At 48.0% G+C, this 23,522-nt stretch overlaps 2 protein-coding genes across 3 annotated transcripts in view; both read left to right on the top strand.

The window, feature by feature from the left end:
* b3gat3 (beta-1,3-glucuronyltransferase 3 (glucuronosyltransferase I)) overlaps positions 1–885 on the top strand; it is a gene marked incomplete at its 5' end in the record, with an annotated part of 4,014 nt that extends 3,129 nt beyond the window's left edge. The window contains one exon of the mRNA XM_084461232.1: positions 179–885. Coding sequence (XP_084317358.1) covers positions 179–277 — 99 coding nt within the window. The 3' untranslated portion in view covers positions 278–885. The remainder of the gene's footprint in view (positions 1–178) is intronic.
* A 1,637-nt stretch (positions 886–2,522) lies between these two features.
* Positions 2,523–7,349, top strand: LOC311328067 (uncharacterized protein). Of its 2 annotated transcripts, XM_084461184.1 has the most exons (3): positions 2,523–2,720; positions 3,763–4,519; positions 6,099–7,349. In XM_084461184.1, the coding sequence occupies exons 2-3, from the start codon at positions 3,890–3,892 to the stop codon at positions 6,249–6,251; spliced, it is 783 nt and encodes a 260-aa protein (XP_084317310.1). In that variant the 5' UTR covers positions 2,523–2,720; positions 3,763–3,889; the 3' UTR covers positions 6,252–7,349. The 2 variants fall into 2 exon arrangements, with proteins under 2 accessions (XP_084317310.1, XP_084317311.1); XM_084461185.1 differs by lacking the exon at positions 2,523–2,720 and having other exon boundaries at positions 2,857–4,519.
* Positions 7,350–23,522: the final 16,173 nt, after the last annotated feature.

The raw sequence follows: 23,522 nt of genomic DNA, 5'->3' as shown, positions 1-23,522 counted from the left end.
TTTGTGTGTGTGTGTGTGTGTGTGTGTGTGTGTGCTGGCCGGGAGTTTGAGACCCCTGATATAATGTTATCTATAAAATGTAATAGTATATGTATGTGTATCACTGATCTGTGTGTGTGTGTGTGTGTGTGTGTGTGTGTGTGTGTGTGTGTGTGTGTGTGTGTGTGTGTGTGTGTAGGTGCTCGTGTGGCACACGCGGACCGAGAAGCCCAAGATGAAGAGAGAGGAGACTCTACAGAAACAGGGACTGGGCTCAGACACGGCCGTGGAGGTGTGAGACACACACACGCACACACACACGCATACTCACACACACACACACACACACTTACACACACAAACACTCTCACACACAAACATACAAACACACACACACACAAACACACACGCACATACAACACACACACACACACGCACATACAACACACACACCCTAATACCTTCCAACAAGTCGTTCCATTGTTAAATATGTCCATTGATGCTGCGAAAACGTACCTGCTGTTGTTCTATGCTGTATATGGAACTCATTATGTACATACTGTAAAATATCACACGTGTGTAAAGTATTACATGCAAAGTAAATATTCCGTGTAAAATGTACATGTGAAGAATGGAAAAGGTCAAGATATAGTAGTGGTGATTGTCTGATAGTGCTGGTTACTGTTTGTGAATGTGTGTGTGTGGCTGTATCTACTGTACTAGGGGTTGAGGGGGTGTGTGTGAATGTGTGTGTGTGTGGCTGTATCTACTGTACTAGGGTGTGGGGGGGGGTGTGGTCATGTTCATGCTTGTATGTATATGTCTGTACATATATGATACAGTGTAGCTATAACAGTGAATGTGTGTTGGGTGCTCAGTGCCTCTGAATTATGGTGTATTATTTATTAATTATCTTCAGTGTATGTTTCTGTGGACGTCGTCTCAACTGTCCCCCCGACCTTGACAATAAACCAAGTGTTCAGTCTGAAGACTGACGAGGGAAGTGTTGGTGGTGTTATTTCACGTTGACGTCTGTCAGTCTGCCAGACCAGACGCTTAACCCCCAGTCTGGGTACCCAGAAGCTGCTTAACACCTGTTGATCTGTTACTCCCCGACCTCTCCTCTAGATCTCCCTCTCATTCTCTCTCTTTATACTCCTCTCTCTCCTGGTTTTGACCTTCTGTCTTTCGCTGTTCTTTCTGCCTTTCGCTCTGTGTGTCATTCTCTCTCTCTCTGTCAGACAGTCTCTCTCTCTGTCAGACAGTCTCTCTCTCTCCCTCCTCCATAATGAGTCATAACTGCACACCTGCACATTATCAACCGATGACCTCTCTCTCTTTCTTTCTCTCCCTCCCGCGCTCTCTCCCTCTTTCTCTTCCTCTCTCTCCCTCCCACTCTCCCTCTCTCTTTCTCTCTCCCTCTCTTTCTCTCTCTCCCTTCCTCTCTCTCCCTCCCTCTCTCTCTTTCTCTCTCCCTCCGGCTCTTTCTCTCTCTCCCTCTCTCTCCCTCCCTCTCTCTCTCCCTCTCTCATAATGAGTCATAACTGCACATCTAGCCACAGTAGCAAACGATTACCTGTCTTTGAGGGTATCCCCTGGCAACCTCGGTGTTCCGGAACCCTGGTCACCCAATCAGCCTCCGTATACAGCTGTGCTTTCACAAGATGATTGACAGCTGCACCGCCCACTCCCGGAGGAAGGCTGCCTACTCGCGACCATATAAGGAGATGGGGTGCGCTCACGTGGCAAAGCCGGGCAGCTGGAAGTGTGCTGGCGAGTGAGTAATGGTCAGACATCACCACCGTGTCAAGACACTCATCCCTGGTGATTCACACACACGCACACGCAGTATGTTAATCATCATGTGCACCACATCGCCAACTTAAGACCATCTACCTGTGTGTGTGTGTGTGTGTGTGTGTGTGTGTGCACGGACAAGTGAAGCGTGTGTTTTTGCCACTACAACGTGACCCTAACAAGGGTTTATTTTGATGGAGGGATGTGGTAACTTGCGATGAAGCAACACCACTCTCCCACACACACACACACACACACACACACACACACACACTCCAGGTCCCACCCAGACACACTGTTTACCAACCAAACACAGGGGCATTCCTCTCAGAGAACAGCGCACGATAACACACTCTAAAACATAGAGCAGAGCAAATAAACACTCTGTTGTGCGTTAAACGCTTCTCTGGTTCAGCTAACAGACTCTCCATGACGAGAGCATCTAAGGATAGACATTCAGAGCGCTTCAACTCACTCTACAACTGACTGTGTGTGTGTGTGTGTGTGTATTCTTCTTTTTTCTAGCGCCAAGGACGGTACTGTGATTTCCTGTGTGTGTGTGTGTGTGTGTATGTGTGTGTGTGTGTTGGCATCTCTCTTGTCTGTGTTTGTGTCAGCGTGTGTCCTCTGAAAGTCACACTGCACTCATCTTTATCTCCGTTTCCATGAATGTGTGACAGTGGTAAGGTGTGTGTGTGTGAGTGTATCTGTGTGTGTGTGTGTGTTTGTGTGTCTGTGTTTGTGTGTGTATGAGTGTTTGTAAGAGAGACAGAGTGTGTGTGTTTGTGTGTGTGTGTGTGTGTGTGTGTGTGTGTGTGTGGTGACGACAGGTCCAGGCAGGGTCGATGACGAACCCGGGGGGTGTATTCAGAACTCAGTCAGACCTCGCAGGAGAGACAGCTCACACACTCACTCACACACACACAGGAGCTGACACACTCCAAGTAAGACCTCCTTCTTTCTTTCTTTCTTTCTTTCTTTCTTTCTTTCTTTCTTTCTTTCTTTCTTTCTTTCTTTCTTTCTTTCTTTCTTTCTTTCTTTCTTTCTTTCTTGTCTCCTGTTTTGTATTTGTCGTTATTGATTTATCTAGACCTGTGATCGTCGTGGACTTCAGATGTGTGTGTGTTATTCTTTGGCACTCTCTTACTCTTCAGTGTAACCTGTAGTGTGTGAGTGATCCCCGTGTTAATGTGAGTGTGTGTGTGTGTGTGTGTGTGTGTGTGTGTGTGTGTGTGTGTGTGTAACTGTGGTCTCAGTTGGTCATTCTCAAGCTGCCAGTATCAGGGTCACTGTGTGTGTTTATCGGTACGACTTCATATTCTCTCCCTGGTTGACAGGTAAATGAATAGAAGAAGAGGCTTCTATCGGTTATATATCTACTGTTTCTACTGTTTTTGTCAGCAGATTGAATGTAGATAGGACAGGGTGGTGTCTGGGATTTGAACCTCTGTCTGTGTGGGGATGTCTATGAGCTCGCTGGCGTTTGTTTGGTGTCAAAGTCTGAGTGGGGCTGGAGCTCTGGCATCTGTGTTATCACGGCCATAAACCCAGGAGAGAGACACACCAACGAGCTGGAGACACGATGTTCTGAAGGCTAAACACACACACACACACACACACACACAGACACACACAAACACACACATAAGCAGGTACGCACACACAGACACACGTTGTGAACTTTGCATGCTGGGGTGACGGAGATGGGAACACAGATAAATGCAAAGTGGGTGAGCGAGATAGAGATGAGTGAGACAGAGGAGAGCGGTGGAATATTTTCTGTCCTCCATCAGCATTCCTCCACCCACCCCTCTCTCTCTCTCTCCTCCCTCTCTCTCATTATCTCTCCCTCTATCCGAAACACCCTCTTCTCCACCCCTGCGAAGTCTCTCTCTCTCTCTCTCTCTCTCTCTGTCTCTCTCTCTTTCTTTCCCAGGTGTGAATTAGGATTATTTAATCTCATTAATCTGCTTCTCTCCCCCACAGATTAACAGACATCGTCGCACCTCCAGGGTGTGTCACTCAAGAAGGAGAAGCAAGCGAGCGAGTGAGGAAGAAATAGAGAAGAACGACTGACAGGAGAGAGAGAGAGAAAGAGAGAGAGAGAGAGAGGATGACGATCGGGAAGAGTTCGAGAAAAAGCTCCATCAGGAGCTCCATCAGGTCTCCCAGGTTCCTGGACAAGGCCGGCGGGTTCTACGGGCGCCTGGACGAGCCCGAGGAGGAGACGGGTGGGGAGGCGGAGGAGCGCGGGAGGGGGGGGGAGGAGAGAGGAGGGGAGCCGGGGGCGCTCCACCTCAGCCTGGGGATGATGACGGCGGCGGAGGACGACGACGACGACGGCGCCTCGCTCATCCGCGGGAAGCCCGGCGGCCGGCACAGCGGCCGCTGGAGGAGGAGCTCCAGGAGGAAGAGGAGGGAGGCCGAGGACGAGGACCACCGGCCCAGGGAGGAGAGGCCCAGCCTGGGCATGGAGGTGGTGGCGGAGCCCCCTGTCCTGGAGGTCACCCCGGAGGTGGAGGGAAGGATGGGGGGGACAAGGGAGGAGGAAGAGGAGGAAGAGGAGGGGGTTGTGCTAGAGCCGGTGCTGGTCCACTTCACTGTCCAGGAAGAGGCGGACGACCAGGTACTGATAAAGGACAAGAAGAAAGGGAGAGAGGAGGAGAAGGAGAATGAGAAGGGGAGGAAGATGAAGGAGGAGATGAAGGTTGTGAAGAGGAGCACCTTAAGGAACTACCGCAAGGTGAGACCGAGAGAGAGAGAGAGAGAGAGACAGAGAGAGAGAGATAGAGAGAGAGAGACAGAGAGAGAGAGAGAGACAGAGAGAGAGAGAGAGAGAGACCGAGAGAGAGAGAAAGAGACAGAGTGTGTGTGTGTGTGTGTTTTCACATCTATCCCCCTCACAAAGCTTATTCTATTCTTGTCAGACAGTTTGTTTGTTTTTGTTGTTGTTGTTGTTTATTTGTTTGTTTGTGTTATTGACTATGTCCAGCAGCAGTGGTTTTGTCCATGTAGGTCAGCGTCACCCTCCCTCCTCTCCAGGTAGACGTGAACAGATGAGAGAGAGAGAGAGAGAGAGAGAGAGAGAGAGACAGAGAGAGACAGACAGAGAGACAGAGAGAGAGACAGAGAGAGAGAGAGAGAGAGACAGAGAGAGACAGACAGAGAGAGAGAGAGAGAGAGACAGAGAGAGAGAGAGAGAGAGAGACACAGAGAGAGAGACAGACAGAGAGAGAGAGAGACAGACAGAGAGAGAGAGAGACAAAGAGAGAGAGGAGGGTAGAGCGGACTTATGTAACTTCTGTATGTGTTGAATTCTTAGTGTGGAACACTGGGCTAAAGTTCTAAGTTCTAAAGTTCTGTAGCGTCTGTCCACGTATGGAAACTTTTATTAGGAATTTATGGTGATTTTTATACCCCCCCAATAACAGGTTATGGCCTCAATAGCCTCCCCCTGCACTCTAATGGGTTAATCTACACATATTAGTTATTCACTAACATGGCTGTGATGATGTAACCAAGTTATCCGTTAGCTTAGCGATCGATCCAACTCTTGTTTTTAACACTGGGGCCTGTTGTTCTCTCCTCGAAGCCTATTTACATGTGTAAATGGTAAACAGAGTGGACTTATATGGTGCTTTTATCCAAACATGTCTCTCTCTCTCTCTCGTTCTTCCTCTTTCTCCTCACCCTCTCCTCCCAGCTTGTGTCTCTCTCTCCCCCTCCCCCCTCTCTTTTCTAATCTTTCTCTCTGTTTGAGGTGTAGGCTATACGGCAGGGAATGGTTGAGATATGGAGGGGTGCTGATAGCACACACACACACACACACACACACACACACACACACACACACACACACACACACACACACACACACACACACACAGTGTGTTCTCGGTCGCCGACCTTGAGTCAAAGGTATCCTCTCATTCACTCACACGTGCACACACACACACACACACAGGTGACATTCCTGCGCCCGCACTATCACGTTCCCACATCAGGCACTGTGTAGGCCTTGCCCTTTAAATCCACCTCTTAAACATTCCACCGTCGTCATAGCGATCACCTGTTCTACCTGGGAAGTCTCAGACCAACATTCCGTCGGCCTTCCGACGCAAAACCCTTCCAAACGCGCTTCCCGATAACTTCTGGAGAACGATTGCTTCTAAGATTAGAACATCACTGTCTAAACCTGTCTCATCTCGGCTAAGGAACCTTGAACCTTGAACCTTGACCTGGTGATATGGGTTCCTGCTCGAGTGTGTTGATCGATTTCTGATCAGGTGTATTGATGACCTGTTTCCTGCCCCCCCCCCCAGGCTTTGGACCGGGCGTTCCGACGCGGGTGGGAGACCTTCGTCGCCAACCTGTACAGCGTCACGCTAACCCCCGTGTCCGCCTCGCCATCTTCATCATCATCGCCTTCATCGAAGAAGAAGCAGCAGAGCTCAGCCATAGCCGAGTACAGATAGCATCATCATATAAGGACTTTTTATAAACCTTGTATAATCTGTACCTCTAGGACTAGAGGTATACTAGTATACTATACTAGTATACTTGTCCTAATCTCTTGCCTTAATCTGAGTGTGTATACTACGGAAGCTTGGAAGCTTCGGTGTGATGATTTTTTCAGACCTATCATTGACTAGAATACACCTGTTCTGGTTGGGTCAATCGCTGATTGCAATCTCTGCACCTGTGGGTTAATCAGTAATCAATTAGTGTTGATTGATGTAATTAAGGCCTTCAATGACAGCCTGTCGAGACAGACTAGTGCTGATATTCTGTGTTACCGTGGCAACCGGAGCTATTATGGGAGATTCACTGATCCATCGTTTGATGACTTCATACTTCCTAACGGGGTTAAAGTTCAACTCTCTCTCTCTCTCTCTGTTCTCTGTTGACGCCGTTCTTAGGAAGGTTACTGACTTGCGCAACCTGAAGGGACAGGCTGCCGATAGGTACGATAACGTGAAGCTGTGTGTGTGTGTGTGTGTGTGTGAGAGAGAGAGAGAGAGGGAGAGAGAGAGAGGGTACACAGCGCGGACCTCTGTTCTGTCCTGTACTACAGGTCATTCGCCTATTGATCATTCCCCGAACAGCTCTGAATGTTATACTGTAACTTGGGGGATGTGACGGGCACAATGTCTACTGAATTGTACTGTATTGTATTATTATGTTTATGTGATGATGATATATTTGAATCATGTTTCAGGTTCTCTGAGGCTGGTCTCAGACAAAGGTTCTCCATACTTAACATGAAGAGACACAGTTTGTTTTTGCTCTGAAACAAAATGTAGATTTTATTTTTCATAATTATCTCAATAGATTTCTTTGTGATGAAGTAATGCATTTGATCATCTTCCTGCCAGGGTGAAGTCATGTTCATGTTAAAACTGTACTGAGCAGGTGCGAAGATGAGGTCATACAAATGTATTAATTTACTTATTCATTATTTTTTAAATGTAATTTAATTGTATTTGTCTCATCTGTCACTTGCCACAATCCAACAAAGTTTGGTTTAGAAAAAGCACATTTATGAGCTGAAAATAAAATGGAAAAAGATACCATCAAAACTGTGCTCATCTTTGTGTAAATTGATGAGAGAGAGAAGCTTCAATCAATCAATCAATCAATCAATCAATCAATCAATCAATCAATCAATCAATCAATCAATCAATCAATCAATCAATTAAAGCTTTATTTGTATAGCGCATTTCATACCCAGAGGCAAACACAATGCGTTCAGATGGCCTCTTGCATGTGAACATCAAGTCATAAGCCCGTCCGCCCAGGGCAGAAGATGTTCTGCCTAGTGATTGTTGCTAGGGTCATTTTAGTATGGCTGAAGTCATCAATAAGAAGTCAATCCCAGCAACACCCAGCCCTGAAACTCAACACACTCTTCCCACCCAGCACTGGGTGGCAACTCTTATTTAAAAATTACTAATTTATTTATTAAAAATAAATTACTTATTTATTTATTTTACTATTGTCTGGATCTGTTCATAATGTCTCTTGTAGCACACAGAGCTTTATGACTGGTCTCACAAGGGTGCTGGTCACTGCATCATAGTATTGCACCACATGGATATATACACACTACTCGCTCTGGTTACATTGTGGACCATAGAAGGCAACGCTAGGCCTAGAGGGAACTATTTCGGTCTGCGGAGGAAGTAATGAATTAATAAATCAATTGAACACTAGGCTAGCGCATACTTTTCAAAAAGAAAGGAAAGGATTTAATGACAGTGCCATGTTATTGTATAAAATCAATAAGAAAACAGAGACACTAATTAATATAAAAAATATATAATATATATATACAGGATAAGGGACGATCGAAGCCCAACCTCTCGGGTGTTATTGCTTAAAGTCCCAGTTAACCAAAATCCGAGATTTGCTTGAAAACACATTCTATGTGTTAGTGATGCATTGCTGATAACATGTAAAAATGGGATGAACCATGTGTAGTACTGAATTGTGAAGTTAGACCAGTTTTGTGTTTTTGACCAGTTTTGATTTCTGGATTTTCTGGGCGGGCTTAAAACGGTACCGGATGACGTAGAGCGGTGTTCTTAGCATATCCCCGCCCTAACACTATATAAAGCTAGAACGGATTTGAATCTTCGGTTCTCCTGCTCAATCTTGAGTCTAGAATTAGCTAGTTTTAACCAACAGTCTAGAATTAGCTAGTTTTTCTTAGTTAGCAATGCCTATGCATAAAACTAAACGAAAATGCATCCTTCCTGGATGCCAGCAGGAATGGGATGATAAGGTCTCCTTCTTTCACTCCCGAGTAAAGCTGAAATGAGAAGCAAATGGTTAGCATTTTTGAAGAGCCATGGTGTTACAGAGGAGTCTGTCACCGCTAGCGCCCGCCTCTGCAGCAAACATTTCACTCCCGAAAGCTTCTGCAATTATAATATGAGGCTTTTGGGTTTCACGGACTCACGACTGGTCCTGGTGAATTCGGCGGAGCCAACCATCTCTCTCCCCGGCCTCCATTCTCCTCCTGTCAACCATCTCCCTCCCCGGCCTCCATTCTCCTCCTGTCAACCATCTCCCTCCCCGGCCTCCATTCTCCTCCTGTCGCATCAACCTTTGGTGCCGACACCGCTGCCTTGTGTGCTTATAGCTTATTAACGTTATATCGTTAGCTAGGTAACGTACGCAATAGGAAAATACACTGCTACGTTAATCTACAAAATGTGTCTTGACATTTATGTGGTAATGTCAGCTATGATGAATTATATGTAATCTTAGGAGGAATTATAGCTAACATTAGCTATGTAGCTTGTTGCAGATGGGAGTGTGTATATAACCTTAGTCTAGCTAACATAGCTAGCAGCACCGACCAGGCGACCACCCACCAAATAACGTTACGGATGATATATTATGACTATAAGCGTTAACTATACAGAAACTGCCTGCCATATTTGTGGCATCTGATGTGCGTATGGGTTCACCGGTAATGGTTACAGTATATTTCTCCAGCGGGAGACCGGGAGGCGGGAGCGAGGGGGATGGTTAGGTAGAGCAGCTGGAGAAAGACGCACCCTCTCCCAGTGAAGCGGTGCTCGGCGGCTACTGGCTGAACATTCCAGTTCTGTTGGATATGAGAGGGAAAGTTGAAGCCGAGTGCTCGTTATTCTCACACGTAACATTGCCAACGAGAGTGGATGAGTCTGTCCCGATTATCAACTCCGGTAGTGTACGCTTCTTCGCGCTATGAGCGCTGTTCAAGCCAGTGACTAAAAGGTACATTTTAAACAACTTTTTCCATTGATCCCAAGGGGCGACAGGATCGCCTGGGAGGGATAGGAATGGGTCCGGAGGTGGCAGTGAGAAAATAGGGACAGACTCATACATTCCTCGTTGCCTGTTTTTGTATTTTGCATCTAAGGGCAGTAACACTGGCGCGTTGGTATAGAGTAGCTACAGTTTTACCTGTGTTGTTTGTCAGGAGGTAGGTTAGGAGGAAGCATCTGTGCGTTTGACTCATTAGACAAGTGTAATTTCAACTCCTCTCTGTTTTCACAAAGCTGTGCCTTCCTACCACAAAAGAGACGGCGTGCCAGTGTGACAATATGCAGACCAGAGAACGGTACTATTTGACAGGTTCTTCCCTCCACACCCCCTCCCCACGCAATTGGGTGTGGCTTCGGTGCCTTCAGCAGACACGCCCCCACAGTCTCAGACCAGAGAATGCTGCTGATTTTTAACCGATTTTGAAGCCTTATTTTATATACTTAGCGACATTTTTAATCACTCAGATTTGGCTGGGTGGTTAATGACATGTTTTCCTGTGGTGTGTGAAGCTCATAACAAAAATTTGAACTGGGTTAACCTGGACTTTAATTGATGCGCAGTGAAGGAGGCGGGGCCATGGAGCGGTATAAATGCTGGCGGGACCTTTTCCCTTCCTCTCTCGATTCTACCAGGTGAGTGATGATCTGTCTCGTTAAACCAGGTAACATGTTTCTAGTTCTAGGCGTTGAGTAGCTTATATGTAGAAATCGGCAATGCGTGTAATTAGATGTAGTCCAGGCTTATTGCTTCAACCATGCACTCGTGCAGTTTTACTAGGTCCACTCCAAGACTAATTAGTAGGCTAATTAGGCTAATTGTGTCGTTAGAAGGCATTTTCCTTTGTCAACGCGACTCAAACGATGGAGCTCTCTTATGCAAGTCTTTCTATGATATGACCATTTAGATGACTGAATTAACAGTGATTGTATATTATTTATCTGATGGGAGACATGTTTGACGGTCTCTTTTGGTGGAACATTTCCTCCGGTGGTCTCTGGCCACGTGGCCTTAATTGGTTTGCAGTCCAAGTTGCAGCCACGTGCCTGACTAGCTAGTTAGCTGGGATACCTGGTCTGTTAATAACCTGCTTCTCTCTTATATTCTCAATTAATATATTAATATCCTGCTTCTCTCTCTTATATTCTCAATTAATATGTTAATAACCTGCTTCTCTCTTATATTCTCAATTAATATGTTAATAACCTGCTTCTCTCTTATATTCTCAATTAATATGTTAATAACCTGCTTCTCTCTTATATTCTCAATTAATATGTTAATAACCTGCTTCTCTCTTATATTCTCAATTAATATGTTAATAACCTACTTCTCTCTTATATTCTCAATTAATATGTTAATAACCTGCTGCTTTCTCTTCCACCCTCCAGCTGTCAGTCCACGGAGAGCACCCACTGACGACGCATTGGTTAGAGACAGGTGGGCCTGGTTTGAGACAGGTTTGAGACAGGTTTGAGACAGGTGGGCCTGGTTTGAGTCAGGTGGGCCTGGTTTGAGACGGGTGGGCCTGGTTTGAGACGGGTGGGCCTGGTTTGAGACGGGTGGGCCTGGTTTGAGACGGGTGGGCCTGGTTTGAGACGGGTGGGCCTGGTTTGAGACGGGTGGGCCTGGTTTGAGACGGGTGGGCCTGGTTTGAGACGGGTGGGCCTGGTTTGAGACGGGTGGGCCTGGTTTGAGACGGGTGGGCCTGGTTTGAGACGGGTGGGCCTGGTTTGAGACGGGTGGGCCTGGTTTGAGTCGGGTGGGCCTGGTTTGAGTCGGGTGGGCCTGGTTTGAGTCGGGTGGGCCTGGTTTGAGTCGGGTGGGCCTGGTTTGAGACGGGTGGGCCTGGTTTGAGACGGGTGGGCCTGGTTTGAGACGGGTGGGCCTGGTTTGAGACGGGTGGGCCTGGGCTGAGACGGGTTTGAGACGGGTGGGCCTGGTTTGCGACGGGTGGGCCTGGTTTGCGACGGGTGGGCCTGGTTTGCGACGGGTGGGCCTGGTTTGCGACGGGTGGGCCTGGTTTGCGACGGGTGGGCCTGGTTTGCGACGGGTGGGCCTGGTTTGAGACGGGTGGGCCTGGTTTGAGTCGGGTGGGCCTGGTTTGAGTCGGGTGGGCCTGGTTTGAGTCGGGTGGGCCTGGTTTGAGTCGGGTGGGCCTGGTTTGAGTCGGGTGGGCCTGGTTTGAGTCGGGTGGGCCTGGTTTGAGTCGGGTGGGCCTGGTTTGAGTCGGGTGGGCCTGGTTTGAGACAGGTGGGCCTAACTGCTTCTCAACGACCTGGCGCATGCGGTCATTACCAAGCTATCCTATAGCTAATGCTAGCTAGTTGAGGCTAGCGAGTGGGGGCTAGCTGGTTGAGGCTAGCTGGTTGAGGCTAGCTGGTAGAGGCTAGCTGGTAGAGGGTAGCTGGTAGAGGGTAGCTGGTAGAGGGTAGCTGGTAGAGGGTAGCTGGTTGAGGGTAGCTGGTTGAGGGTAGCTGGTTGGGGGTAGCTGGTTGGGGGTAGCTGGTTGGGGGTAGCTGGTTGGGGGTAGCTAGTTGAGGGTAGCTGGTTGAGGGTAGCTGGTTGAGGGTAGCTGGTTGAGGGTAGCTGGTTGGGGGTAGCTGGTTGAGGGTAGCTGGTTGAGGGTAACTGGTTGGGGGTAGCTAGTTGGGGGTAGCTGGTTGGGGGTAGCTAGTTGAGGGTAGCTAGTTGGGGGTAGCTGGTTGAGGATATTGGGGCTAGCTAGTTGGGGGTAGCTAGTTGAGGCTTAACATGAGCCAGCCATGCTTTTGTTTGCTCAGTAGTGCTAACATTACTGGCTGAGTGAAGTTGTAAACATGGGATAATAACTGGAAATTGATTAACAATTGGTTTTAATTTATCATGCATGTATAGAATATTTTCAGTCAAAAGTCACCAGAATGCAGGAAAGTCATTTTTCTGGGGGTGGACCACCAGACACCCTGCTTTAGTCTAGAAATCCTCCTTATTTTTGAGGTCTCAAGGTTGGAAAGTATGATTGTGAGCTTGAACTTGCTGGAAGTAAACCTGTTCCTGCTCTGACAGCCCAGAAGACCAGAGGATCAGCAGCTTGTCGGGAGGTTGAGGGTTTGAAGAGCTGCTCTTGAGAAGTGGGTCTCTGGAGGCCCTGCAGAATGAGAACAGGCCACGGACCCCAACGCTTGGCAGCAACAAGAAAGACGAGTGTCCAGCAGAAGTAGACGGTCAAAGCAGGAGAGGGGAGTCTGGAGGACTAGTTTGAAGGCAGGTGCATTTCAACGTTGAAACGGTCATGTTTGAAACTCATGTTTGGGGTTAACTGATGACTTTATAACAAGCGCATGTCCTGAATTCAGTGATGCCATGTTTTAATCTGATGCCTCCTTTTTTAACTGTTTCCACCCCAACTCTCTGAACCTCCATATCTAACCTGGACTTGTATTTCTCTGTGCAGTTGGACATCATGCTACTTCCTGAAACCAGACTTTCTGCTGAAACAGAATCATGAGGAGCTCCATCATTCTGGAATCAGAATGCTGCCTCTGGTGAGTTTGTTCTTTCTAAGCTGAGGTCATCTTTGGAGTGTTTCTTGGCCTCTGGCGCCATTTTAACTGTCAGTAATCAAATGGAGGTGGTTTATTTCTCACTACTACAACACGCAGTCTCAATGATGATCAACTTGGCTCTGTCTGAACATGTGATGTGAAACAACATTAAACTGCTGAGCGACTGCAGCCTCACTAGTGTTCACTGTTCTTCCTCTATGGAGCTCACTAACGCGTCCCCTTCACCTCCTCAGCCTCTGCTGCCTCCCTGTGGCCACCTGGGGAACTGCAGCCTGGTGCACCGCACACTACTGGTGAGTTATCAGGTATGCGTCTTATTCTTTTTTTTTTTTGTCTTTGTCTGAACTCTTGTTGTCAAATATTGATATTAAATTTCTCATCAGTAGAGGATGAGGATAATTGTCTGAGCTCTTTAACAAACACCTAGCCATGAACTGAATGTTTCTTCCATCAGGGTTCACACCTACCCAGTACGGCCGGCTGATGCCTGTTCTACCGTAGGTGAGTCTGTTTTCAGAGCTGGGAAAGTGATCTGTTGGTGTCTGAACTTGGCAGAACCTGTAGTTTATCTCCACCAACCGTCAAGTCGTGATGTCATTCTGGTTCCTGATGATGACACTCGCACACGTCTTACGCCCTGGATTGACCCCAGGACCTGAAAAGGTGAGACCCACTGGGGTCGCCAGGGCGACAAGGAGATGACCTGTTGGGGTTACCAACTGTCTGACGGGGACCAGCGGTCTCACAAAATGGCCGACAATGGGCTTGAGCTTCCCTACTAACACACGCAGGTTGCGCAAACGTTCTACATACGGCCGCTATAGGTAACGATTCGTGTGCGCCGCGTGCGGAAATTACGCGGCCATTTACGGAAACGCGAGATCTGCCGTTTAGTAGCCGCTACGTAAGAACGACACGTCATTCCGAAGTTGCGGCCGCGTGCAAAGAACGCACGTGATCACGTGGGCAGGAACCTCCGTCATAAACTCACTTGGCTGACACTAGATTTACAGGTATTTATATGACTTGGTCTGCACGTCTTTTTCGCACGGTGCAAATATGGTCACTTACTTACTAAACCCTGACCACTGGCTATATTAGCATTTGCAGTACCACTGGCTATATTTAGCATTTACCAGTACAAAAACGAATTAATGCTATATGGGGATATAGCAGCAAGCATTATGATACAAACCAATATAAGACTGAACAGTTTAGAACATTTTATTACACAAAGTACATTACAAATTAAAAGTATACATATTTACAAGGATGAGGTTTACGGTCTGTCACATTACGCATAGCCAGAAAAGCAAAAAAAAAGCATGTACAAGCTCTGGCTAGCAACCCATTATCTGACAATTGCAAAAGTTCTAAAAACAAAAATGAAACAGTGCGCATTCTGTGGCAGGCAGACCGGGAACAGACCGTTGTATCCCACAAAAAAAAGGTTAAAATTTACAAAAACTATTTACAAAAAAGGCATCCATCCTGGCAGGCTGGAAAGGCAGGTTTAGGGAGACGGGCTGGGGGTCACCCACATCTGAATCGAGGGTCTGGGCAGAAGAGGTCATCCTCATCTGAATACTCCACTGTGGTCAGGGCTGGGCTGGGGAGGTCAGCTGGGCTGGAGCAGATGCTTAAGGACATAATGAAATGGCTGTAAAAGCAAGTCGCATACGTTCATTGGAAGCGTGCCATGTCACTGGATACGAGAAAATTAACTGCCTGACATCACATACCTTTTTGAATCGAGCAGGGGCATGTTTCAGCATCTCCTGCAGCTGGGCAGACACCTCCGTCACAGTGGTGCTTGGCTTACAGGCCATAACTGCACCTTTTAACCAAAAAGGGAATGGTTTCAATGCACATGGCATGAAGCAAAGACAATGTATTATTTTGCGAAAATATGAACAATCCCTTACGTAATATGACATTGTAGAGGGTCATATTCTTCAGAGGCTTCTTCCCCCTCTTCCCATGGACGCTGTAGACACACCACACTCTGTGTATGGCAATGGCTGACAGCACCCGCCGGACCACATCTGGCAGATCTTTGCCGCCAATGGAACTCAGATATCGTGTCTGCAAAACATAAAGACAATCCTTTACTTTTACATTTCCTTAACACTTCTCTGCAAAAATAAGGAACAAAGTTCTGCCTTGAAGTTACTCACCATCTTCCTTTGATGATCCTTGTCCTTCAGCTGCTCCTCCAAGACCAGCAGCTCCTCCTCCGTTTTAGCAGGGTGCAGGTCATCCAGTACTGCTCCCCGATAGCTGTCTGCAGACTCGCCGGACAGTCTCTGCTCCAGTCTCTGCTCCAGCCTCATCATTGTCTGTGCCATCTCCCTCAGACTCTGCATGACGCTGAAGAACTGCTGACACATCATCCTCTGGAAGTCTGGATATTAAACACAGATGTGGCTATAAGTAATTGTACGGTCCCATAATGGATATTCAGCTCAAAGTATATCCCTACATGCAGCATGAAGTAGTTCACAAAATTCAGCGTACCAGCATCTGCAGAGCTTGATGGCAACCCTGCTGGAGCTGTTGGTCTCACAGGCGATGGCATCAGAGAACTACCTGAAAACCAGAGGATAAAGGGATGAGCAGGAAACTATGGTGCTGGCGGCGTAGTGATTCTGGCATAAGGGGAAGAATCAACTCGACATGTCAGACCCTGACCTGGTCTGGCCGGGGTGCTAATCGCTGATGCATGCTGCTCGTGCCTGGACGTCTGAAGGGCTGAAGGGCCTGGGCTCACAGCGCCTTGGCTCAAAGGACCCGGGCGATGAACATCTACTGCCGAGTAGTGAGATTTGAGATGAGCGAATTAGTGAACTGAGTACATTAGTCTTCAGACATTCCTGAGTTAACTGTAAGTGTGCAAATATGCATAGACATTTCACCAACACAAACATGCATGGATACCTGCATTGATAACTGGCAGAGCAGGCCTTCCGGCTCTGGCACCTGGCATAGCTGGTCTGGTCTGAGTTCTGCCGACCGGCTGCCTGGGCACTGGAACATATAGTAGAGGTAAATTAGCTCAGATTAGTCAACTCAAGTAGTACTCTTTTGGGACTGTTGAATGCACTTTATTATATTACCTTCGTCACTGGAGTCATAGCGTGTGTTGCGCTGTCTCTTCTTTGTGTCTTGGGAGTTAATCCATTGATGATTGCTGCTCAAACACCTTCGCCAAGGCACTGGCTACTTCATAATGCTCTGTGTGTTCCTCAGCAGAGACAGAGGTTGTCATGGCTCCTCTTGATGTGCTTGTGGAGGTAGATCTGGGAGGTATAGGAGAATGGGCACTCAGAGCAGGAGAACACCCAAGTCTTGCACAGCAATGAGAGAGACCATTAAAAAGGATTATCTCACCTGTAGTACAAGTTCAAATATAGAGTGATTATACGTCATTGTAAATGAGAGCTTACTCTCAATTGATTCACGAGGTTAAATAAAGATTGAATGAATATGTAGCTAGTGGGGGGTTACAACCACACAACTGTGGAGAGAGAATGAGACACTTGGTTCCCTCCTCTACTGGTGTTCATGGCCATGGCCACACACCTGGAATACTCCAACCCTGATTTAAAGGCATAAAAGTGGGGAACACATTCTTGAGACGGTTCCTAAAACTGGAGGGAAAAAAAACGGGAAAATGATCTTACCTCTCCTCATCACTCACTTCTGCATGTGGCTGAGCTCTACCCTGTCAGCAGTGGCAATACATGGGATAGCGGCTCAGCACACAGGAGAACTGCACAGAGAGGAAGGAGGAGAGAGAAAACCAACAACAAAAAAGGCAAGAAGGGTTTATAACTGAGCGAATCTTGCAAGTTTGCACTACAGGGAAGCAATTGCTCAATTTCCCTGATATTGTGGCGTCACTGGCGTCAGTGATGCGTCTTATGAATCTCACATGTCTACCGCTAACTCAATATCAATATTCCCATTTGTTTATCCCGTCTATGGAAACGTATGTGCATTTGTACTTACGTGTGCCTGCCTATATTGATGATCAGGTGTTTCTCCACCTAAGGGCTGGCCAGACAGAACCATCAGAGACCATTGGGCTGAGCTGAGGAGAGAGCGACATGTTAGAGTGCATGTGTGCATATGTATATGGTGCTCTTCTGTTAATACTCATGAGGGCATTCAACTGAACAAGACTCACAGAGCCTGTGGTGCTGTCCCAGGACTGCCCCTGGCCACGCCTGTCCCCGTCTTAGCGCCTCTTCCTGCCCCGCTCACCTGCTTCTTGCTCAGTTCAAACAAGAACTGGGAGGTTGGCAACTGAGAGCATGGGAGGGGAGAGAGGGAGAGAGAGAGAGAAAGTGGGTGGGTGACCCTCTTGTAGGCTGACATGCACACTCCACAGGACCACGTGCCAAAGCCAAGATGGCTGCTATAACAAATCCTGCTAGCTAGCCTAGCTCCGTTGTTGGGGCTTCTAGTATTCTGTTAACGTTAAAATCGGAAAAATGAATGCCTAAAAACAAACACATACTAACGGTGTCGTGGGTTAATGCGAAATCAATGAGTAAGCTAATTATCCCATTTTATTCCAAGCGATGAAACAGTACGAACGTGCAGGAGCTCGCGCGAGCCTGCTAGCCACCATTGCCCGTAATTAGGAAACAATGGCCCACGACAACACTTAATAAAAGTTATAGTGTACACAACTGAAATATTCTCAAGTTGCCAAGCCAACATTATAATTTAAGCTACAATTACACAAAAGCTAGTTATAACAATAATTGCGAGAGTAATTTTACGTAGGCTACTTGGCTAGCCATGTACAGAAAAAGGCTAATCACGTTAGCTGGCTAGCTAGTTAGCTAACATTGGAAAGAGAGATCTGCAATAGATAATCATTACAATAGGGTAGCTTGCACATAACGTTGGTGTTTTATCTGGGACGATACCAAAATACATAGTATGTATACATACTAATGTATACATTGAAATTGAGATACTTACATGATCTGTGTTGTCGCGGAGACAAAGACAGCGACTCTCAATCGTTTGTTTCAAACGGACCGGAAGTTTACCCGTCCTCGTTCTTCTTCTTCTTTGCTGGGTTTAGTGGCGGATGTGCATACAGCCACCTACTGGCACAGAGTGTGTAACTTGTTTGTCTAGTTCTTCAATTGAGATACTTACAGGATCTGTGTTGTCGAAGAAAGTAGCCCAATGCCTTGCATTCTACGTCCACTGCTCAGCGTTCATTGCTCACATTTAGGTTGCAAAATTAGGAGTTTATTCATAGGCATATTTTTTATCATTATTTTTATTAGGCCTAGACTGCAAATCTTTAGTGTTAATATTAACTGTAAATGAGAAATTACACACAAAACAGACATGCAGGATTTCTCCTCATTATTACAATTCTGTAACTGTATGACTTCAAAATTTATTTTAAAACCTAAGTAATTTACAAATGTTCTGACCCACTGTGACACATTTCCAATAAAGTCAGATTGGGACTGTGATCTAACCACATTGTCACGTTATTTAATTACATCGTAGTTACGGATTTAAGCAGCAGTGGCGGCTACGTTCCCTTAGTGTACTTGAGGACGGCTATTTTGGTTATTTTGCGACTGAAAAGGCAAGTGTCAGCTAGGTGTCAGCTAGGTCCGCTGCTGGTGACGTCGCAAAGTTACCACAATTACACCAATGTGTCCCGTCAGTTTTACGTACTGTGTTAGTAGGGTTCCTGTGTCAAAATTACCGCTTTGGTGGAAATGGGTTTTATTTGACTAAATTTCATTTGTATTTTCTTCCAGAAGCCTCCGTCTCTGCCTGCAGCCGTTTTGATCCATGAAGGTTGGTCCTGGAAGCAGGGTGTTGAGGGGAGCAGGGTGTTGAGGGGAGCAGGGTGTTGAGGGGAGCAGGGTGTTGAGGGGAGCAGGGTGTTGAGGGGAGCAGGGTGTTGAGGGGAGCAGGGTGTTGAGGGGAGCAGGGTGTTGAGGGGAGCAGGGTGTTGAGGGAAGCAGGGTGTTGAGGGAAGCAGGGTGTTGAGGGAAGCAGGGTGTTGAGGGGAGCAGGGTGTTGAGGGTGTTGAGGGGAGCAGGGTGTTGAGGGGAAGCGGGGTGTTGAGGGAAGCGGGGTGTTGAGGGAAGCGGGGTGTTGAGGGGAAGCGGGGTGTTGAGGGCAGCGGGGTGTTGAGGGGAAGCGGGGTGTTGAGGGGAAGCGGGGTGTTGAGGGGAAGCGGGGTGTTGAGGGGATGAGAACCAGACCCCACTGATCAATATTAGGGGCCCAGTGGAGTTTGTTTACCTTGATTAGAAGTCCACTGTTCTGTACTTCACCCTTCTGAAGAGATGAGTTACCTACTCAGTCTGATGTTGGCTGACTGGTCCTCCTCTGTTCACGACTGGAAGACTAAACCACTAGATTCGTCAGGCGCTGGGGTTTTAATGTTTACGCTGTTGGCTTGTCCTCTAGGTGTCCTGGCAGATGTATCCTGTCCACAAAGACGCCTGTGACCGCAGTCTTTGATGGGGAACTATGGTTGGTATTGCTTGTGAACCGTCTTTCCTGAAGTAAGACCCCCTGGGATGTAGGAATGATGAAACTTGTGAACAGTCGCTGGGCTCCTCCCCCTGGTCTTAACCCCCCAGGGCCGGCAGCCTCCCCCAGACTCCCCCGTAACCCCGGGCCCTCCTGTTGGCTCAGCGTGGCGCTGACGAGCCTGGTTACCTACCCCAGGGGTAAGGCGACCCACTGGGTTCTGATGGTCGGTCTGGAGGGGGGGTCGGTGCCGTGTCTGGGTGGGGTGAGGGGCCCTCATGACTGAAGCAGTGTCCCTGACCTCATTCTAGAATCTGTAAACTTGTCTGTTCTGGGGACTTAGAAGTTTCTGAAGTGTTTAGATTTTGACACTTGTCTTGTCTCCACTAGGGTCTCCTGTCTCTCCACACGGACGTGTCTCTCTGAAGGTCAGTATTGTGTAATAACCCTCTTATTCCACTACATACCCTTGTTATAAAGTAATGAGTTGTCGTTAACGCCCCAGTCTGATATTTGCAATTACCAGGCTAGCTCAATTACCAAGCTAGCTAGTTAATATAAGCCTGCTAGTTTATGTTAGCCTGCTAGTTAATATTACTCAGCCATGTTTGGCTAACCCTAACCCATTTTCCCCTCTTAGAAATTAAGACTCATCTCATCAGCCATAACCCCGGCCTCACCAACAAGCGCAAAGGCACTGAGTGGTTGGAGGTGGCGAGAGCAGTCGGTGTCACGGAGGTCAGGAAGAAGTGGACTGACTTGAAGCTGGGTCTCATGCCTGTAATAGCCTGCATCTAATTTCATACCCATGTGTACCCCCCTACCCCCAACGTCTGTAGTGCAACGTTAGCACTAGCATTGTTACAGAGGGAGGCCAAGAAGTGCATTACTGACTACAGGCAGGCAGTAGTGCACACTGGTGGGGGCCCGGCACCGCCCCCTCCCACGCCGTTGGGACGACGCCATCGCAACCATAATGGGGCCTGAATGCACAGATGGTGTCGTCCCGGTGGACGAGGGGGAGTCGGACACGACCACAGTGACTGCGGACGAACCCGGTAAATCACACTTAAGCATTTATTTAGCTGGCAACAAATGTATTGCATGAATATGGATACACAATAAAAATGTTTAATGGAAAATGAAGTTTACAAACTCCCCAGACTCTTGACGTGGGGTGGGACTCGGAGGAGGGGGAGTCTGCAGTGGTCCTTGACCTGACGGTCGTGCCCCCGCCGGTTGCAGCCTCCACCTCCAGCGGCACGAACTCCATCGCCCACGCCTCCGGCTCCATCGCCTTAGGCTCCATCGCCCCGGTCCACGCCTCCACCTCCAGCAGCTTCTGTGAGGAGATTGAGGGTTTGAAGAGAGCTGATCCTGAGAAGTGGGTCCATGGAGGCCCTGCAGAATGAGAACAGGCCACGGACCCCAACGCTTGGCAGCAACAAGAAAGAAGAGTGTCCAGCAGAAGTAGACGGTCAAAGCAGGAGAGGGGAGTCTGGAGGACTAGTTTGAAGGCGAGTGCTTTTCAACATTGAAACAGTCATGTTTGGGGTCAACTGATGACTTTATAACAAGCGTATGTCTGAATTCAGTGATGCCATGTTTTAATCTGATGCCTCTGATGACTGCAGCCTCACTAGTGTTCACTTCTTCCTCTATGGAGCTCACTAACATGCCTCCTTCACCTCCTCAGCCTCTGCTGCCTCCCTGTGGCCACCTGGGGAACTGCAGCCTGGTGCACCGCACACTACTGAGTTTTATCAGGTGACTTCTGTAAAGCATAGAGGTGCCCTGTGTATTCATGGTATTCTATTTGTATCGTTCTATGAACTCCTGTTGAGAAACTTAAACTGAATGTCATCAGTAGAGGATGAGAATAACTCATATCTTTAGCAAACACCTAGCCATGAACTGAATGTTTCTTCCATCAGGGTTCACACCTACCCAGTACGGCCGGCCGATGCCTGTTCTACCGTAGGTGAGTCTGTTTTCAGAGCTGGGAAAGTGATCTGTTGGTGTGTGAACTTGGCAGAACCTGTAGTTTACCTCCACCAACCGTCAAGTCGGCTGAAGCCACGGTCCGTCATTTGGATAATTTACCAGCCTGTGTAAATTCAAATGTGAGGGGAAGTGATGTCATTCTGGTTCCTGATGACACTCGCACACGTCTTACGCCCTGGATTGACGCCAGGACCTGAAAAGGTGAAACCCACTGGGTCGCCAGGGCGACAAGGAGATGGCCTGTTGGGGTTACCAACTGTCTGACGGGGACCAGAGGTCTCACAAAATGGCCGACAATGGGCTTGAGCTTCCTGTCTCAAAATTGCTGCTTTGGTGGAAATGGGTTTTATTTAGACTAAATTTCATTTTCTTCCAGAAGCCTCCGTCTCTTCCTGCAACTGTTTTGACCCAGAAGGTTGGTCCTGGAAGCAGGGTGTTGAGGGGAGCGGGGTGTTGAGGGGAGCGGGGTGTTGAGGGAAGCAGGGTGTTGAGGGAAGCGGGGTGTTGAGGGAAGCGGGGTGTTGAGGGGAGCGGGGTGTTGAGGGGAGCAGGGTGTTGAGGGAAGCAGGGTGTTGAGGGAAGCAGGGTGTTGAGGGAAGCGGGGTGTTGAGGGGGATGGGAACCAGACACCACTGATCAATATTAGGGGCCCAGAGGAGTTTGTTTACCTTGATTAGAAGTCCACTGTTCTGTACTACACCCTTGTTCTGAAGAGATGAGTTACCTACTTAGTCTGATGTTGGCTGTCTTGTCCTCCTCTGATCACACATGGAAGACTAAACCACTAGATTCGTCAGGCGCTGGGGTTTTAATGTTTACGCTGTTGGCTTGTCCTCTAGGTGTCCTGGCAGATGTATCCTGTCCACAGACACCTGTGACCGCAGTCTTTGATGGGGAACTATGGTTGGTATTGCTTGTGAACAGTCTCTTTCCTTGACGTTAAGACATCTGGAATGTAGGAATGATGACGGTTGAAGCAAACAGAACAGTCGCTGGACTCCTCCCCCTGGTCTTCACCCCCCAGGGCCGGCAGCCTCCCCCACTCCCCCATAACCCCGGGCCCTCCTGTTGGCTCAGTGTGGCGCTGACAAGCCTGGGGTCACTCACCCAGGGGTAAGGCGACCCACTGGGTTCTGATGGTCGGTCTGGAGGGGGGGTCGGTGCCGTCTCTGGGTGGGGTGAGGGGCCCTCATGACTGAATCACTGACCTGACCTCATTCTAGAATCTGTACAAACATGTCTGATCTGGGGACTTTGAAGTTTCTGAAGCGTTTAGATTTTGACACTTGTCTTGTCTCCGCTAGGGTCTCCTGTCTCTCTGAAGGTCAGTATTACACGTGTAATAACCCTCTTATTCCACTACATACCCTTGTTATAAAGTAATGAGTTGTCATTATGACCCCAGTCTTATTTGTAATTACCAGGCAAGCTCAATTACCAAGCTAGCTAGTTAACATTAGCCTGATAGTTAATATTAGCCTGCTAGTTAATATTACTCAGCCATGTTTGTTTGCTCAGTAACATGAGCTCGGCTGGGTAATCATTCTGCAACAGTAATGATCACTCTTACTGAATCAGTCTTTGAAGAGACTAATTTACCAGATTCTCAGCATTTGTTCATGCAGGAATTGCAATGCAACATTGTGAGCTTCGACTTGCTGAAACCTGTTCCTGCTCTGACAGGAGAGCCGAGGCCCTGGTGGAGCCCAGGAGAGCTGAGGCCCTGGTGGAGCCCAGGAGAGCCGAGGCCCTGGTGGAGCCCAGGAGAGCCGAGGCCCTGGTGGAGCCCAGGAGAGCTGAGGCCCTGGAGGAGCCCAGGAGAGCCGAGCTGGAGAAGAAGAAGAAGTCAGG

This window comes from Borostomias antarcticus (assembly GCF_949987555.1).
Source record: "Borostomias antarcticus genome assembly, chromosome: 37".
Classification (NCBI taxonomy): domain Eukaryota; kingdom Metazoa; phylum Chordata; class Actinopteri; order Stomiiformes; family Stomiidae; genus Borostomias; species Borostomias antarcticus.
The sequence above is the reverse complement of the archived record's forward strand: the minus strand, read 5'-3'. Positions and strand labels throughout refer to the sequence as shown.